The sequence below is a fragment of the Ostrea edulis genome, chromosome 5 (assembly GCF_947568905.1).
Source record: "Ostrea edulis chromosome 5, xbOstEdul1.1, whole genome shotgun sequence".
Taxonomy (NCBI): Eukaryota; Metazoa; Mollusca; class Bivalvia; order Ostreida; family Ostreidae; genus Ostrea; species Ostrea edulis.
The window spans coordinates 83,573,117-83,591,488 of NC_079168.1; the positions used below are offsets into that span (position 1 = coordinate 83,573,117).

The following is an 18,372-nucleotide window of genomic DNA, read 5'->3' on the forward strand; positions in this document are numbered from 1 at the left end:
ACAATGTCACCTAAATTGATTAACAATACCTAATAAACTATAATTCATATCAACTCACTTTTCAATATCCAAATCACTTTTTTTCTTCCGAAGTTGTCTCCCTTTCTGCAGTCTGACTTCAATTATCTGTTTTTCCTTGAAAACAATTTGTATTTTTGTGAAACCGATGATCCATTCAACCCCTCTACATGGAATAACCATCAATCATGTCTAATATACATAGTCTGAAGTCATCAATCATAACTGTTATATATCTATAGGGAGTCTGAAGTCATCAATCATAACTGTTATATATCTATAGGGAGTCTGAAGTCATCAATCATAACTGTTATATATCTATAGGGAGTCTGAAGTCATCAATCATCTGATGACTGATATACTATAAACGTACTTTTTTCCACGGGTTCATAAGTCCGCGGAATCACAATTTCTGTTTATTCCGCGGGTAGAAAATTGGGCGGGTTTCTTAGATTGCAACTTAATGTCTTTCATTTACTTTAAGTACGCTGGGATAAATTTCCGCGGAAAATTTGTGACCGCGTACATAGCGTAAATTAATACCGCGTGGAAAAAAGTACTTCTACAGTATATGTAGAGAGAGAGAGAGAGAGAAAAGTGAGTCTATGACTCTCAGCCACTTACATTCTTTCACATGTATCACATTGATCTTGAGTCTATTTTTTCATTAGTTTAACTGTGACACTCATTTCATACCTCTTCCAGATGCGATTTGCACTCCTCCCCCTTGCCTGGGGAGACCACTGGGATGCCACAGTTTTTAAGCATCTGCATGATCTTGGCCCCATCTGTCCGGTGCTGGCTGTTCAGAGAATCACCCCAGTTCTGCAGCAGGTCCCACATGTAGTAGGCCAACTCATGGGCCTGCAAATATAGTACATACAAACACACATATTAGCTGCAAATATAGTACATACAAACACACATATTAGCTGCAAATATTGTACATACAAACACACATATTAGCTGCAAATATTGTACATACAAACACATGTATTAGCTGCAAATATTGTACATACAAACACATGTATTAGCTGCAAATATTGTACATACAAATTTATTATTTGATTGAATAATTTCAAGCTTTTTGATTAGCTAATATCAAACAAACTAAAGAAAACAGAATGTCATATTCACCTTTATGTGCCTTTGAGGTGAATATAACATTTGATTTTTACAACATCAGACCAAAAAATAACTTGGGAATTTCAAAGTCCAATGAATACTAGCATCTTTACTATCATCACTTTTGAGTAACTCTTCCACTCTAGATTTAAACAAAGATGTTTTAAATTATTCAATCATATAATAAAACAATTAATGACATTTTTCAGTCAATACAATTCACTGAGCCCCTCTAAGTAGTACAGAATATGAAAGCTCTAAACTTAACGGGAAGGATGCTGTAACCTTGACCTTTGAGACACAAAATATCTGTGTCTTCCTTCAAGGAATCAACGACCTTTCTATAAAATACAAAATCTTTTTGTTGGAAACTCTTCAAGAATTCGAGTCACAACAAAGGTGAAGATGGACAACTAGACAACAGATGCCCATAATTTATAGTTGTCTCCCTTTTATAAACAACTACCTCCCTTTTATAAACAACTACCTTTCTTTTGATTATGAAAACTGTATGTTGATAACTTGACCTTGTATTTAGAGGCGTCTTTCTTTGATCATCAACTATCATTGTTGACACTATGAAAGCTTCATGTTGAAAATTTTTCAACTTATCAGGTAACAATGAAAGCATAGTAAAGTTAGGGATTGAAGGTCTGTTGTGACCTTGACCTTTAATCTTATGACCCCAAAATCCATCAATGTCTTTCTTTTAAAATAGTCACCTACCATTCAATGTACGAAATATGAAAGCTTAATGCTAAAACCTTTTCTAAGACATCACATCACATTGAAAATGATGGTGTACAGATGGACAGAAAATGTCATTTCTACAGGCCTTCTGCATTTTCAATATGGGGCCCTAATGAATTCAGATCTCTGATTTGACATTTTGAATTGTAAATTTTTATTCCTCTCTGGTCTTGGGAGTTCCCTGGAATGTGGGAAACAGCATCTGAAGAGGCATTACCTCTCACCTGACAAAAATGAACATACAAAAGATGTACAGAAGCAGTATTGAAACTTACATATTCGGTGGAAGTGTTAATGAGAATCTTCAGAATTTCCTGCCCCTTTACTTCATTCACAATGTACGACAAAATGTAGGTCCTGTCCTCCAGAACCTGTCTTGTGGATAGCATGTTCACCAGTAGTCTAGTCAGCTAAAATAGACATGTTCATCAGTAGTCTAGTCAGCTAAAATAGACAACATGTTCATCAGTAGTCTAGTCAGTTAAAATAGACAACATGTTCATCAGTAGTCTAGTCAGCTAAAATAGACAACATGTTAATCAGTAGTCTAGTCAGCTAAAATAGACATGTTCACCAGTAGTCTAGTCAGTTAAAATAGACATGTTCACCAGTAGTCTAGTCAGCTAAAATAGACATGTTCATCAGTAGTCTAGTCAGCTAAAATAGACATGTTCACCAGTAATCTAGTCAGCTAAAATAGACAACATGTTCACCAGAAGTCTAGTCAGCTAAAATAGACACCATACCATGTTCATCAGTAGTCTAGTCAGCTAAAATAGACATGTTCACCAGTAGTCTAGTTAGCTAAAATAGACAACATGTTCACCAGTAGTCTAGTCAGTTAAAATAGACATGTTCACCAGTAGTCTAGTCAGTTAAAATAGACATGTTCACCAGTAGTCTAGTCAGCTAAAATAGACAACATGTTCACCAGTAGTCTATTCAGCTAAAACAGACAACATGTTCATTAAAAATTTAGTCAGCTGAAAGAGATAACATGTTCACTAGGATTTACGCGTATTTAAAGTCAGGCTATAATATTGTAAACAAGAAACATGAGCTGTAAAGCTACTGACTATAGAGTAAATACGACCGGCATAAAACGTATATAACACACTTAAAATGTCCATGTACACCTAAACAGAATAAATACACACAAACTGTACACTGACAGCAAGTCATGTATACAGAATAAATACACATAAGTCGTACACTGACAGCAAGTCATGTATACAGAATAAATACACATAAGTCGTACACTGACAGCAAGTCATGTATACAGAATAAATACACATAAGTCGTACACTGACAGCAAGTCATGTATACAGAATAAATACACATAAATCGTATACTGACAGCAAGTCATGTATACAGAATAAATACACATAAGTCGTACACTGACAGCAAGTCATGTATACAGAATAAATACACACGAACCGTACACTGACAGCAAGTCATGTATACAGAATAAATACACACGAACCGTACACTGACAGCAAGTCATGTATACAGAATAAATACACACGAACCGTACACTGACAGCAAGTCATGTATACAGAATAAATACACACGAACCGTACACTGACAGCAAGTCATGTATACAGAATAAATACACACGAACCGTACACTGACAGCAAGTCATGTATACAGAATAAATACACACGAACCGTACACTGACAGCAAGTCATGTATACAGAATAAATACACACGAACCGTACACTGACAGCAAGTCATACATATACTGTATGCAACCAAAAAAAGACAGGATCTTCAAGGTTTCAAACCGACTATAGTATAGTCACATTCACTACAAGGAAATATAGCTTAACAAGATCATAACAACAATCCCTGGAAGATGATAATTTGCTATACTTCATTATATCCACGAATTCATTATAACTAAATTTGCTAAAAGTGTGTTTTATTGTAGAATAGATCAGATACATGGAGATGCATTATATTTTTACCTGAATCCGTGTGGTGTCTCTTAAACTCCACATGACTTGGTTTTTCTGAGTCCGTTGTACCATTCGGTCCTGTGATGATAAAAATATGCAAATTTTACAGAACTTTATTTTGGAATGCATAGAGTTAAAATATAACTAGATTCTCAAATTAAACAACAATCCTTTCCAATCTTTAAATCATAAAATAAAGCATCAACAATTATTACTTGGGGTAATCTAACATAATTAAATCCAAAGATGAAAATAATGGTATTAGACCTGATTATAAAGAGTATGTTCAAATCCTCTGTATAGAAAGTCAAACAAACGCCGCATATAGATGGTTTCAAAAGAGACTGGCTCAGATTTCTCAAACATGGACCTTAAAGTTTTCCTTTCAGTTGGTTTAGAAACTTCTTCCTTCTCTGCAAAATGAAAATAGAATATTCTTGTCACTGGATACAAACAGTCATAAGAAATCATTTAGATTCTTAGTATTTATGCATTACAGATGGAACATGTAAAACCTTTCCACAAGTTTCATATTCTGAGTTCATGGTAAAGAAATAATGGAAAACAGTCAACTGTACCTGCATAGACTACCATGTCTACAGCCGAATTCAAAAGCTTTCTAAATCTCTCATTCACTTCCGACGGGGACAAAGGTATGACCATCAAACGACTTTTTTTGGAGGTGAACTTGTTGAGCATATTGGCGATGGAGAAGGTGGATTTACTCTGCTTGGTCTGGACTGGTGGTTCTAACGGCAGGCTAGAGGCCAAAGATTGTGTACGAGACATGCGTCCTGATGAAGTGGAACTGTCCGACTCACCCAGGGATCGGTTGTCTGGATCTAGAGATAAGCTAAATGATGAAGTGAGAATGGACAGTCTGGGGAAGGATTCGGAGAAGTTTTGAGGACGGGAAGTGAAGGATGGTGAGGTAGGTCCGTACATGTGTCCTACAGAAAAAAACAACAGGTGCATCTTTTTTATACAGTGCAAATCAAATATGCGAGGACAGTAGGAATCAATTTCAACAGTTCATTAAAATTTGGATATACGGTAGACTTAATTTAGTGAAACGAAAATATTTGTTTTAAAAAAAATTCTTTACATATTCCCACACGATTGAAAAATTTAAAAGATCTACTGAAAAATACAATTTGTGAATTTCCCAATAAATTGCCATACCATGTGTTTCGCCAAATTCTGCTGGCGAGGATGTCTGACGCTTGTATTTATCTTGTCCCGCATTCTCTACCACACTGAGCTGACAGAGGACAATGCTATACTGTAAACTCTGCAGACTCTGTACATGTGTACACTTCTCTCCTAAAAATAGAAAGTGTTCAGTTGATGCATACAGTCAAACCCGTCTTATCCAGCATGCACTGGGAGAGTCAGGTTAGACATTCATTATGGTTCGTCATATCAGTGTTTTACTGTATAATGAAGTTTGGTTATAATTAACTTTTTTTGCTGGCCCTGGAGATTCGTTATGACTGGGTTACACAGGTGTCCGATTAGACTATTTGAACTGTGTAATAAATATATGCCAAATTAAATGGAGTATAAAACCTATACGGAGTATACTGTTCCCTACCAAAAGCTGCCTTTTCTTTGTTTTCTAGCTGCCTCAATAAATATCGAATGTCATCAAACTGCTGAAAATGATGGCCTCCACTTGCACTACAAACAAACAGTAACATTCTTGATTTTTGCAACATCAAAGGGGCAAGCATTTCTTTTAAGGCAGTAATTCTAAAGGAAAAATTCCAATTTGGGATCCGAAAGCAGGATGATCCCCTCTCAATGGCCACATCTTAGAATTTTGCCTCATTGCAATCATATACAAAATTCACAACTTCATGCAAGTTTTGTACATATCAGTAAAGTTTTTTTTTTGTTTTTTTGTTTGCTTTAAATCCTTTTGAGAATTTTTCACATTGAGTCATCACCAGCTGTAGGTGAAGTACTACAAATTTAGACCTATGCTTAGCGCTCAGGGTTGTAGCAGTGAGGGTTCTTTAACATGCCAATGCCTGCCATGACATTTCCAAAAGACCCATGATTTTCACTTCTAGATGTCGACCCATGATTTTCACTTCTAGATGTCGACCATTGATTTTCACTTCTAGATGTCGACCATTGATTTTCACTTCTAGATGTCGACCATGTGGTGAAGGAGCAATCATTACATGTTTACATCTTCGGTTTGATGCAGTCATGGCATAAGCTGGGCTTGAACTCATGACCTCCCAGTCACAAAGTAAACTGTCTACCTCTAAAAGCTACCACAACCAGTCCAGTAATGTAGTACAGCTTAAATTGTGTATAGAAGGACAATCCAGTGACTGCTCAAACACACAAAACAAGAAGATACTTATACCCAAAATACTTCTCTGTTACTAGACAACGACAACACAGAGGATACATCCCATCAAACATTGGTGGTGTTTCACACACATATATACACTACTAACACACATATCTACAAACTTTGTTATGAAGGTATATCCTATCTATGCACATAATATCGGTCATTGCTTCTCCTTACCTGAATTCTCTACTGGCAATGATACACACGAAGTTCAGAATGTCTTTAGTACAGATATGATGTTTATCTCTCCCAGCTATATCTGTATTCCTAGAAAACAAACAGCAACACTGTCACTCCCATTATATCCATTAAATCAAAAACACTTGAAAAAAAAAATACAACTACAACAAATTTTTCAATATGTTTACTTTGCAGAAAGGCGATGAATCCTTGCCAACATATTAGTGAGAACTTCAATCAAGCCTGCCTCCAACATCAGCGATCCCAGGATTTCACTGCTCTCAAACATCTACAACACAAAACATCATGTCCAACCACCAGACTATTGAACATTGAATGACTGAGAAACTAAGAATTGGTCACACAATCTTAGCCAGAGACTTACCTGTCTGGTAATGATTAGAGTATTATGACAGAGGAGAACGTCCCATAAAGTATTCTCCATCAGGGACAGAAGCAGGACCACAGCTGACTGCTGGATAGGGGTTAGAGAACTCTTACTAATCTCCAAACTACAAATAAAGGAACATCTCAAAACCACAAATAAAGGAACATCGTAAAACTACAAATAAAGGAACATCTCAAAACTACAAATAAAGGAACATCTCAAAACTACAAATAAAGGAACATCTCAAAACCACAAATAAAGGAACATCGTAAAACTACAAATAAAGGAACATCATAAAACTATAAATAAAGGAACATCTCAAAACTACAAATAAAGGAACATCATAAAACTATAAATAAAGGAACATCTCAAAATTACAAATAAAGGAACATCATAAAACTATAAATAAAGGAACATCTCAAAACTGTAAATAAAGGAACATCTTAAAAGTGTATCAGGATCACTTTGTCTAATCTGTAGTGTATTTACAATGTGAAAATATCCAAAGGCTGGGAAATTTTGTATTATAACATTAGAAAAGCATCATGATAAAAAATAAACATTTTGATTCAGAAACACAAAGCAACATGTGCTGCAAGAATACATTAAATTGACCCAAAAATACCATACATGTAACTGATAATAGATAGTTATTGAAATACAGGGGCATTGAAGTTTAGTCTGAATAAAATTGATTTTCAAATCAAATACCTAAATCCCAATTGAAAAGGAAATGTCACACTTAGTATTACTGGTTACTATCAAATAGTGAATTTCATCCCCAGTGGAAAAAAAGTGGACTGTCACGGCACATGACACACCCATCAGACGTTTATTCATTATAAACAGATAAGTTCATGACACAAAATCATGTCAATCTTAATTGGGGCAAAGATTGCACCAATATCTTTGCTTTTACCTCGGAGGTAAAATCAAGATTATTCCTTGTAATGTGTCTATTGCACATTGCAATTAATTTGTCAATATATATCTCTTGAACTGTTCAAATTTATCATAGGGAATATTTCGGGGAAATTCGTTTTGGGAATTATTGATTAATCTAATGCTTATCTAGAGTATAGTAATGCAATCTGCGATAGATTTCACAATTTAATTTGTGATTTAGGTTCAATTTAGTATTGAATGCAATATAGGGTTGTTTTCTTTATTTGAGATTGAAGTTTGATATTCATTTAAGGCTCATGGTAGAGTGATTGTCCTCTGAGAAATCTACAGATTTAAGATTCTAGTTGTAGCACATTTTTTACTTATGAGTATTGATTGACCAAGTTTGATGATTCTAGATCAAACAATTGTCCAGTTACGAGTTGGACAGGGTTTTGCCATATCATCTTAATCAAAGGTCACAGTGACCTAACTTTAAAGTGTGACCTACCCTCTACACAAGATGTATCAGCTGACAAAGTTTGATGATTCTAGGTCTCATAGTATTTAAGTTACGAGCCGAACACGAAGCGTGACGGACAGACAGATGGACACAATCACCATACCATAATACTGTATGTCCCATCTAAAAATGGGCGTACATAAAAAGCTTACTCTAAGCTGATCGTAAAAATGAAGACGAGTATGAAAGCTTACTCTGAGTAAAAAGTGAATCTCATGCCAAGTATCAGTGAGATGGACTCCTCCAACTGCTCGGTGTGAGACAAATACTGGTAGAACTGGGCCCCCAGCAGGTGAAAACTCTCCTTCTTCAAGAACTCCGACACCTGCTCAGGTGTTGCTCGAAACAGGTAACTACTCAGCAACTAAAAAAAAGGTGATTGCAAATGTTCTACACTTTAATTTGACTGACTGCCAATATCACAAATCAAGATGTCCTCGAGTCCTATAGCTCACCTGAGAAGTTGCATTTTCTTTTGTAAAATTGTACATGTTTAGAGTGACCCCATCACAGCCTACCTTAATAACACAGGTCCTGACTTAATAACACATGCCCTGACTTAATAACACATGCCCTGACTTAATAACACAGGTCCTGACTTAATAACACAGCCTACCTTAATAACACAGGTCCTGACTTGATAACACAGCCTACCTTAATAACACAGCCTACCTTAATAACACAGGTCCTGACTTAATAACACAGCCTACCTTAATAACACAGGTCCTGACTTGATAACACAGCCTACCTTAATAACACAGGTCCTGACTTGATAACACAGCCTACCTTAATAACACAGGTCCTGACTTAATAACACAGCCTACCTTAATAACACAGGTCCTGACTTCTGGTGAGTTACTGTGAGCCATGATGATCAGTATATCGGTATTAATAACTCTCTGCAGAACTTTAGTCACCATGACATCAGGCATGTTGATCACAACATTAGACAAAGTATTCAGCAATCCTACAAGAGATTCTCCATTAAACATTCTCAATTTATATATTGATGTATTTATAAAATCTGTTTATGTCCCCCAAGGTCAAAGATCAGGGAGCATATTGTTTCTGGGCTGGGTCCCTTTGTCTGTCTGAAACTTTAATCTTGGACATAACTTTTTAACTATACAAGAGACTTTATAATTGGTGATTGAAAAATTGAGGTCATGGTCATTCATCAAGGTCAATGTCAAATTTGCCTCAACTGAAGGTGGCCACACTAGCACCATAGTGTTTCATAAATACATCTCGTTATTTTTCTTCCTACCTGAAATTTCAGTACTTTACAATATAACTGTTAATGGTTTTCACAGTACAATGTAATTTCCAGTAAAAAACATTGAATACATATATATTTTTATGGATGCATATCATCTTAAAAACCTTATTTTATCAGGGATATTGTTACATCAATTCAAACCTTTTGAATATCAATTCTGTATCAATTTTGAACAACAAAAGAGTCACAAAATCTCACCTATGCATACAGCAATCAGACCACGTTCAAACTCATTATCCTCTGTCTTCTCATCAAAATGAATGTCTGGCTTTTGAGCTATCAGTCCCTCATCATCGTGATGGATTTCTTCCGAAGTGTAAGAAGATATAGATCTGTACATGTGATTCTTCTCATCAAACTGAGTATAACTTTCCAACTCTGGATCAGTAGGGGTTGGCAGCTTCCTGCTGCGGACTGACCCCTCACCGCTCCCCTCCAGGTCAGACACCGTTTCCATCTGTTCACCCTGAATTACACTGGTGCTAATTGCTGATTGGTTCTCATCTTTTGTGTCCTTCAACTGGTCCCCTATCCTCCTGGTGCCAGGTGAGCCACCACGTTTGATTAAGTCCCCTGAATCGGGTTCAGTTCCCACTGATTTTGTCTTCAGATCAACCTTGGGCAAGGAGGGAACCAAAGTCTCTGAAGGTGAATCGTGAATCTGACAATTGTTGAATTCATCTTGGGTAATAATTTCCGTCCAGCTGCCTTGTTTATGGTGCAAAACTTTAACAGGAGGATACTTTTCATTTTCAAAAACTGCATCATCATCTTGGAACAGATTTTTCTTGGCAGAATCCACCTCTGAATACACAATATATTCAATCTTAAAACAGATGCTCATACATGCTTTACCCTGCATAACTGGTATATGGTGAGAGTATCTGATGAAATTATTAGCATCTCTTAATAAAATCACTGACCTATTGAGTTACAGTCTGAATCCCCGGTACTCTTGGCATGAGGTGTGCTTGTTGTAGGCTTTCTAACGGTGTTCACTCGACTCAGACTCGATCTGAACGTCTGGTCTGCAGGTGAATCTACAGAAGTACTAGCACCATTAATAATATCATTACAGGATATTCGAAACAACAGAAATTGTGCTGTCAAATACATCTAGACTTATTTAAGTACAAAATCATATCCCGTGTTAAATCATTAACTGAAGAAAAATCTTACTCACATTGTGTATGATAAAATTGACACCATGGTTAGAGTAAAACTGTTATCATCAACACATGAAACAGGTACAAAATTCTAATATGACCAATAACACATTTTTCATAATTTCAACTTTTTCTTAAGTCTGTTACAACAAGTGAATGAGTCTTAAAACAAAACATCAAAGAGAATTTTGTGCAGTGTTTTTTCTGTCCTATCAATAAACAGACGATAGTCCCGCTACTGACCCCACCAGAGCTTGAAGTAGAAGCCTGACTGAGTACAGCTGATGTATGTGTTGGCGGCCGGATGGACGTACAACAGGAAGTCACATACGGACACAATGATGTGCATGTCTGGAGGACTTCCCATCATGCTTGTGATGATGCTGACCACAGACTGACCAATGGACACTGGGTAAGATGGGTAGTCCTCTTGTATTCTCTCCTGAAGAATATAATAACAAATACGCAAGATTAAATGAAGCTTGGGTATATTTTAATGAAGGGCTTCATTATATGTGTTCTGGTAGCCTAGACTTGTATATAAAAAATATGGGTTTCTTTATTGAACTTTTCACTGTTTCTTGAATTCACCGATCAATCTACAATATCTACAATATGGTGGATATTTTCCTCTGAGTTAATTTCCCCATTACAGTATTCTTTAGATAAAGTTTGAGATTTAATGTGTAAAAATGTATTGTAAAATGTCTCACTCAAAGTCTATAATTACACTGAAACAAGGACAGTCTTTTTCAAGTAAAGTATCTTTACATGTGCATAACACATTATATCTAACCAAATGAATTACATGTAAAACACAAGACTGTAAATACCACATTACTGGAGCTCTCATAAAAAGAAGTTTATAAAGGTGTACCTAGCTTGGGCCACTTCCCCGAAGAAAGTAAACAACTGCAGCAAGTACCATGAAAATCAAATGCCCCGGTAAGATACGAAGCACAAATGTGGAAATTCAAAATATATTTTCAAACATCATACTCTTCTTGGACCAAATTCAACATCAAACCGTCTCAATTCATTAATCCACGTTCTCATCTGCTTTTAATAATTCTTCCTTACAAACAGAATAACTTCCAAGAAACTGCTTTCATTCCAGGGTGTTTGTATATCTTCTTTCTCTTCCTGTTATCACAATCACAATCTGTGATAATACACCATCGCTACAACCATTACACAATCACAATCTGTGATAATACACCATTGCTAGAACCATTACACAATCACAATCTGTGATAATACACCATTGCTAGAACCATTACACACTCACAATCTGTGATAATACACCATTGCTAGAACCATTACACACTCACAATCTGTGATAATACACCATTGCTAGAACCATTACACAATCACAATCTGTGATAATACACCATCGCTAGAACCATTACACACACGATTCTGAATTTTGTTTAAGTACATTATACAAATAACTGACCAAATTCTTGACCCATATCTGGGACTCGCGAGATTTTAAATGTACACAATAAAAATTAAAACCATTTCAGGATAGAGATGTACAATCTTGTGTATTGTACATGCACATATATGTAGTCAGAATCAAACATCTGAACAGCTGGGAGAAATACAGGTGATGCTTAATGACTTGAACTTCAATCTCTTGAAGTTCTTGATCTCTCAAAGTGAAATTTGGGTCCCATAAAAACATATTTCATTGTTTTTCACTCTTGATTCCTGAAAGTGTTGGTAGCATACACACCATCAATCAAGCATATGAATATTTCCGCTTGGACCTCACCTGGACAGTCATATCTTTAATTTCTAGATTTAATTCAACCTTTGATTTCTCGAACTCTTAAGAAGGTCCCTTGAACTTCCGAGTTATTGAGAGTCACCTGTATACGGATTTAATTACCTGGTAAGTACAAAATATCTTGTCCACGACCGACACGGAGTGGAACTGTTTGATGTTGAAGGCTTGGTGAGGGTGATCCTCCCTAATGAGGGAAGCCAGACCCCTGAATAATAGGTCCAGCACCCCCTCATCTGCCCCTTCCCATATCCTCCAGTTGAGGAGCAGTTCCTCAATCACCGTTGCTTTGGTAACAACTGCCTCATTCTTCCTCCTCATGACGAGGTTTCCAGTATCTGTATCAAACCTGAAGATTGTCTCTGTAGTGGATGCATCAAACAGCACCTGCAAACAAAAGGTTCATGCTTTCTAATAAGTTTGGTTGAAATTGGCTCCATAGTATTTACAATAAGCAGTCAATAATACAAAAATTTAACAATAAAACAATTTTCTTTAATCAAAAAAGGTCAATTGGGTCTTTGGTGCAGGTAAAGCATACAAGCATTATAATTTTTCATTATCTAAAATGATTAAACAATCATTTAATTCACAATGAAGTGCCTGCTACACCATATCTACCATGTACTAAGGGAGACAACTAAAATGAATTACCTTGAGTGTGTTGTATCCCACACTTCCCCGACTGGTTGTAAGGACTTTAGACAGAAGTTTGTTTCCATTGGCTATCATGTAATCATTGGATAAGTCAGGAGAAAAGTTGACCAATGAGAAAAGAAGCTGTAAGGCTTTAGATTGCTGCCACTCCTCCCTTTTATCGTTCTCGTGATTGTCATAATTGTTGTCTTCTACAGTCTGAAGAGAACAAACAGCACACAAAGTGAATAAATGCGAGTCAGAAATCAACAACTTAAAACAGTCTTTAAGGAATTCGTTTGATAATGCCTGCAAGCAATCTGTGTTTGCTATAGCTTTCCTGTCAAACTTATTCGATGACCAAACAGATGACAGTACCTTTGCCACGAGATACATAATGGCTTCCATTCCACCGACTTCCTTCACAGCTTTCTCAAGTCCGTAACACAGCTTGGTGGCCACCTTCCCACGTGTCACCACATCAGTAAGCAACGGCTGCTGACACAACAACAGAGACATGGGCTGGGGGATCCCAAGGTTACCGGCCATCAGGGTGGGGATTTCTGATCTCAGGGCAGACTCATACAGAAGGACATGGTCCGGAGAGACTCCACTGTAGTGTAACATAATCCTCACCTGAAATAGATAGTCAATAAGTATTCATCACAACCATCGTCAATACATGTAGACATTTAATAAGTATCGCTATAGTCCTATCACAACCATCGTCACAAATCATGGTTTGAGAAAGAGAATCAATTGGAAGCACCTGTGGATTGCCGACGATGTGTCATACCAACTGATGCAGGAGACATCGATCTGCAAAACTGAGTTCAGAGCACCTTTCATCTCTCTTTCTTACTATTTTTTTTGTTATTTTGTGGAGCATACTGTCAATCACTTTTCATTTACAGCAATTACAATTCAGCATAAATTCGTGAGGTTGCCTTGGCACAAAACAAAAGTCCTCATAAAAAAATTTCTGTGTATATAGGGCACTGAACAAACTAAATGTTAAATTGGCAAAATGAGGTCACTCTGATAAATTTGACAAAGCAAGATCACAAATAGCAGAGTCTCGTCAAATACAAGTGATTTACCACAATTTCATTCAATGACAGACAGGATTTAGAATTCCTTAAACAGTCCCACCTACCCTGAGCTGATCAATGTCTACAAGTCGAAGTCCCACAAGAGCATCATGGGAAATATCAGAGTGCTGTATCAATTGTTTGGTGATGAATGTTGAGAATGAGACTGGCTGTTCGGGACCATCACATTTGCTGAGGTTTTGACAGCTTGGGCCCAAGGCATAAAGGTACAAACACTCTTCCTCACTGATGTCCACACCTGAGATTGAACTCTATTTTTAACACTCAAAACACACAGCAGAGATTGCATGCAAATGTTTAAACCTCAAACACACACACATAATCGGACTTTGGTATCTCGAACATCAATATCTTGAATATTATAGATATATCAAAGCGAGTTGGAAGTCCCAATTAAATTTTCCTTACCTATATCAACCTCAATATTTCATACCCTTGGATATCTCAAAGATTTTTCTCAGCCCCATCAAGTTAAGATAACAAGGTTTCACTGTAGGACACTTTTAACACTCAAAGAACACATAATACTGAACATTCATTCATTCTACCCGTACAAATATTTTTACATATTACTGAAAAAATCATATATCTGCTAACCTCTAAACATTGACAAAGCCCCTAATTCCCATGGAAGGAAGTTGGTCATTTCTCGCAGTTCATCATAGATATGACCAACACAGAGTCTGCCATTCCCCTCCACAGTCTCCACCTTCACCGTGGGATTACGCTGTTCTAACCCGATTGACTGTTTCTGCCAACCATCAACTGTCAGCATTATCTGTCAATCAACAATAAATGTATTTTTAAATCTATGATAATGAAACTACTGTAGGTTGAATTCAATGTTTTAATAAGTGCATTCCGTTAATTATTCTTGAATTGTAAAGAGACAGGTTTAGGGTTCATAAGAATCTACAGAAAACCAAAGTACAGTGCATTATGAATGGGCTGTATGGTTCAAACTTTTTCTCTCTATTTCTTCAGTGACCTTAATTACAAAATTACAAGCATTACGCTACTGGATTTTTCTTCGATGAAACCCCAGTACAGTAAAACATATATCACGAACTTAACGGATATAACGAATTATGTTTATAACAAATCAAAATTGTTCATCACCAGCATTTCCCTATAAGCGTATTTAACAGCAATAGATATCGTTACTAAATATAGTAAATGTTTTGTTTTTCATTGCATACCTGGCCAACAAGATTGGGTTCCTCTGCTTCATTGTTTTCTAGCACCTCTACATAGCTAAACATGATGTGATGCCATTTCCCAGGATGAACCGAGTCGCGAGATACTGCCTCATCCAGCACCAACCCATCCTCATTGTTCTCAGAGGTCAGCCTAAACAGTGAAATATATTCACATATCAGCCTAAACATTTAAATATATTCACATTACTGTGGAATCATTATAATTCGTGGTGGCTGAATTTTCGTGGAATCCGTGGGTACCCCTCACCGACGAATTTACATCTTCAACGAATAAAGAATCATAATTACATTCCAGAGTTATCTTTCTTACAAATATATAAATCCACGAAATTATGTCCCCACGAACCTGTAAAAATTCAGCAATCCGAGAAAATTGGCCCCCACGAATTTAAATGATTCTACAGTATCAGCCTAAACATTTCAATATATTCACATATCAGCCTAAACATTTGAAAATATTCACATATCAGCCTAAACATTTAAATATATTCACACATCAGCCTAAACATTTGTCAGCCTAAACATTTGAATATATTCACAGCCTAAACATTTAAATATATTCACATATCAGCCTAAACATTTGTCAGCCTAAACATTTCAATATATTCACATAGCAGCCTAAACATTTCAATATATTCACATAGCAGCCTAAACATTTCAATATATTCACATATCAGCCTAAACATTGAAATATATTCACATATCAGCCTAAACATTGAAATATATTCACATATCAGCCTAAACATTTGTCAGCCTAAACATTTGTCAGCCTAAACATTTGAATATATTCACATAGCAGCCTAAACATTGAAATATATTCACATAGCAGCCTAAACATTTAAATATATTCACATATCAGCCTAAACATTTAAATATATTCACATATCAGCCTAAACATTTGTCAGCCTAAACATTTGAATATATTCACATAGCAGCCTAAACATTGAAATATATTCACACATCAGCCTAAACATTTGAAAATATTCACATATCAGCCTAAACATTTAAATATATTCACACATCAGCCTAAACATTTGAATATATTCACATATCAGCCTAAACATTTGAATATATTCACATATCAGCCTAAACATTTAAATATATTCACATATCAGCCTAAACATTTGTCAGCCTAAACATTTGTCAGCCTAAACATTGAAATATATTCACACATCAGCCTAAACATTTGAAAATATTCACATATCAGCCTAAACATTTAAATATATTCACACATCAGCCTAAACATTTGAATATATTCACATATCAGCCTAAACATTTGAATATATTCACATATCAGCCTAAACATTTAAATATATTCACATATCAGCCTAAACATTTGTCAGCCTAAACATTTGTCAGCCTAAACATTTAAATATATTCACATAGCAGCCTAAACATTGAAATATATTCACATAGCAGCCTAAACATTGAAATATATTCACATATCAGCCTAGACATTGAAATAGTGATTCCTTATACATCATGTACTCTCTCTGATACTTGAAGGATTGTAATTCTCTTCAATTTTGAACACAAAGTACACAAATGCTTGTCTAGTCGTTGAATTGCTGTTATCATTATGCGCCTTATGAGTTACTGGTACAAGTAAAACAATGAGAAACCTTAAACACAAACCTGAAAAGCAGTTTTCCACTTTTACAACATATCCACACCTCTAGTAATTTCTCTCGAGTGCCAACAGACATTACGTGAATACACTCCGATGTGACCAATGGTTTGAAGGCCTTCCCATTGATGAGGCCTTTCTGTGTCAAGTCTGAAATCATCATATATCCATAAAACACATACATATATGTTCATTATTCCTAATACATTTCAATAAGGTCCTGGAATTTTTGTGAACATATCTAGCATCTATCTCACACAACTGTACAATTACACCCTTTTCTATTTCATATAAAACCCCACAAAACACACTGCACCACATCTTAACATACCTTCACTGCTGGATGCATAGACATGATTCGCAGTTGACAACACACTTGTAGATTTCAAGGTCATACCCTCCTCTTCACAGATCTTTAACCATAGGGCAAAGGTCAAACCTGACTGATAAGGAGGCCAGGTGACTCCAATACCCAAGGGAATTTCCACTGCCATCACATTCCATACTTCCTGTTCAAATGCCTTCTGGGAATTTTCAGGTTCCTGTTGTGTGTCCAAGTCCTGAGTGGGCATCATGGACACCATAGATGAAATAGATCGTAAGAGAGGGATGACAGCCCTGCTTTTCTCTGTGGGTTTATCTTTGGGAGAGGGGAGTTCAGTATATGTCTTCACACTGCCGGAGGAAATGGATGATGGGGAGGGGGACTTCGTGGGACAGGATTTCACAGGAAACTTAATACTGTAGTATGGCTGAACAATGGACTGCTCCACAATGGACAACAAACACGACAGTAGGAAATTCTACATCAAAATAAAAATAGTTTAGATTCAATACTTTTAAAAAAAAATTATATAAATGGTTCTTCATTAAGGAGGAATAATACGTCATCATCACAATGGCTGCACTTCCTTTTAAGAAACTTGAATGAAAATACATATCAGTAATACACCTATATTCCTTTTAAATCTAATTGCTCAGTAGGTTTACAAGTCAGCTGCTGATTTGTAGTTCATGCATTCAAGTCTGGCAGAAGTTTTTCTTCACTAAATAATTTTCACTTTATTTTTTCACTAAATAAGGTAAATTTGAAAGTTTTCAATTTCAAGATATTATTAAACAAATGTTTCACTTTCCATCCATATCAGATTTCTCTGGAAAGGTGTTATTTCTCCTTAATGCTGTCAAAAAAAATCTGTCCACTTACACTGGATATATGCGAGTGCTGAAAGAGTTGTAGAATTTTCTGCAGCTCTAGTGATGTTATCCTGTGTCGTGCCAAACACTGAATGAGGGAAAGCAGGTATATTCTCACTGAAATTACCCCGAAACACAAAATTAATAT

The 18,372-nt window shown here is 36.1% G+C and overlaps 1 protein-coding gene across 4 annotated transcripts in view; it reads right to left on the reverse strand.

Annotated features, from left to right (window-relative positions):
• The window catches only part of LOC125649299 (lysosomal-trafficking regulator-like), a 74,119-nt gene that overhangs the window by 16,846 nt on the left and 38,901 nt on the right, over positions 1-18,372 (reverse strand). For 3 of the 4 annotated variants that reach the window (XM_056166532.1, XM_048876737.2, XM_056166534.1), the window contains 25 exons: positions 18,235-18,341; positions 17,359-17,830; positions 17,036-17,177; positions 15,380-15,530; positions 14,778-14,958; positions 14,225-14,418; positions 13,447-13,704; positions 13,087-13,287; positions 12,538-12,819; positions 10,887-11,085; positions 10,401-10,517; positions 9,676-10,281; positions 9,023-9,165; positions 8,393-8,562; positions 6,788-6,914; positions 6,591-6,691; positions 6,400-6,489; positions 5,446-5,531; positions 5,034-5,174; positions 4,430-4,801; positions 4,119-4,264; positions 3,861-3,929; positions 2,169-2,303; positions 715-882; positions 59-135 (listed from right to left, as the gene is read on the reverse strand). In XM_056166532.1, the coding sequence (XP_056022507.1) occupies positions 59-135; positions 715-882; positions 2,169-2,303; positions 3,861-3,929; positions 4,119-4,264; positions 4,430-4,801; positions 5,034-5,174; positions 5,446-5,531; positions 6,400-6,489; positions 6,591-6,691; positions 6,788-6,914; positions 8,393-8,562; positions 9,023-9,165; positions 9,676-10,281; positions 10,401-10,517; positions 10,887-11,085; positions 12,538-12,819; positions 13,087-13,287; positions 13,447-13,704; positions 14,225-14,418; positions 14,778-14,958; positions 15,380-15,530; positions 17,036-17,177; positions 17,359-17,830; positions 18,235-18,341 (4,735 nt within the window). The remainder of the gene's footprint in view (positions 1-58; positions 136-714; positions 883-2,168; positions 2,304-3,860; positions 3,930-4,118; positions 4,265-4,429; positions 4,802-5,033; positions 5,175-5,445; positions 5,532-6,399; positions 6,490-6,590; positions 6,692-6,787; positions 6,915-8,392; positions 8,563-9,022; positions 9,166-9,675; positions 10,282-10,400; positions 10,518-10,886; positions 11,086-12,537; positions 12,820-13,086; positions 13,288-13,446; positions 13,705-14,224; positions 14,419-14,777; positions 14,959-15,379; positions 15,531-17,035; positions 17,178-17,358; positions 17,831-18,234; positions 18,342-18,372) is intronic. The other variant, XM_056166533.1, reaches the window with a different exon arrangement.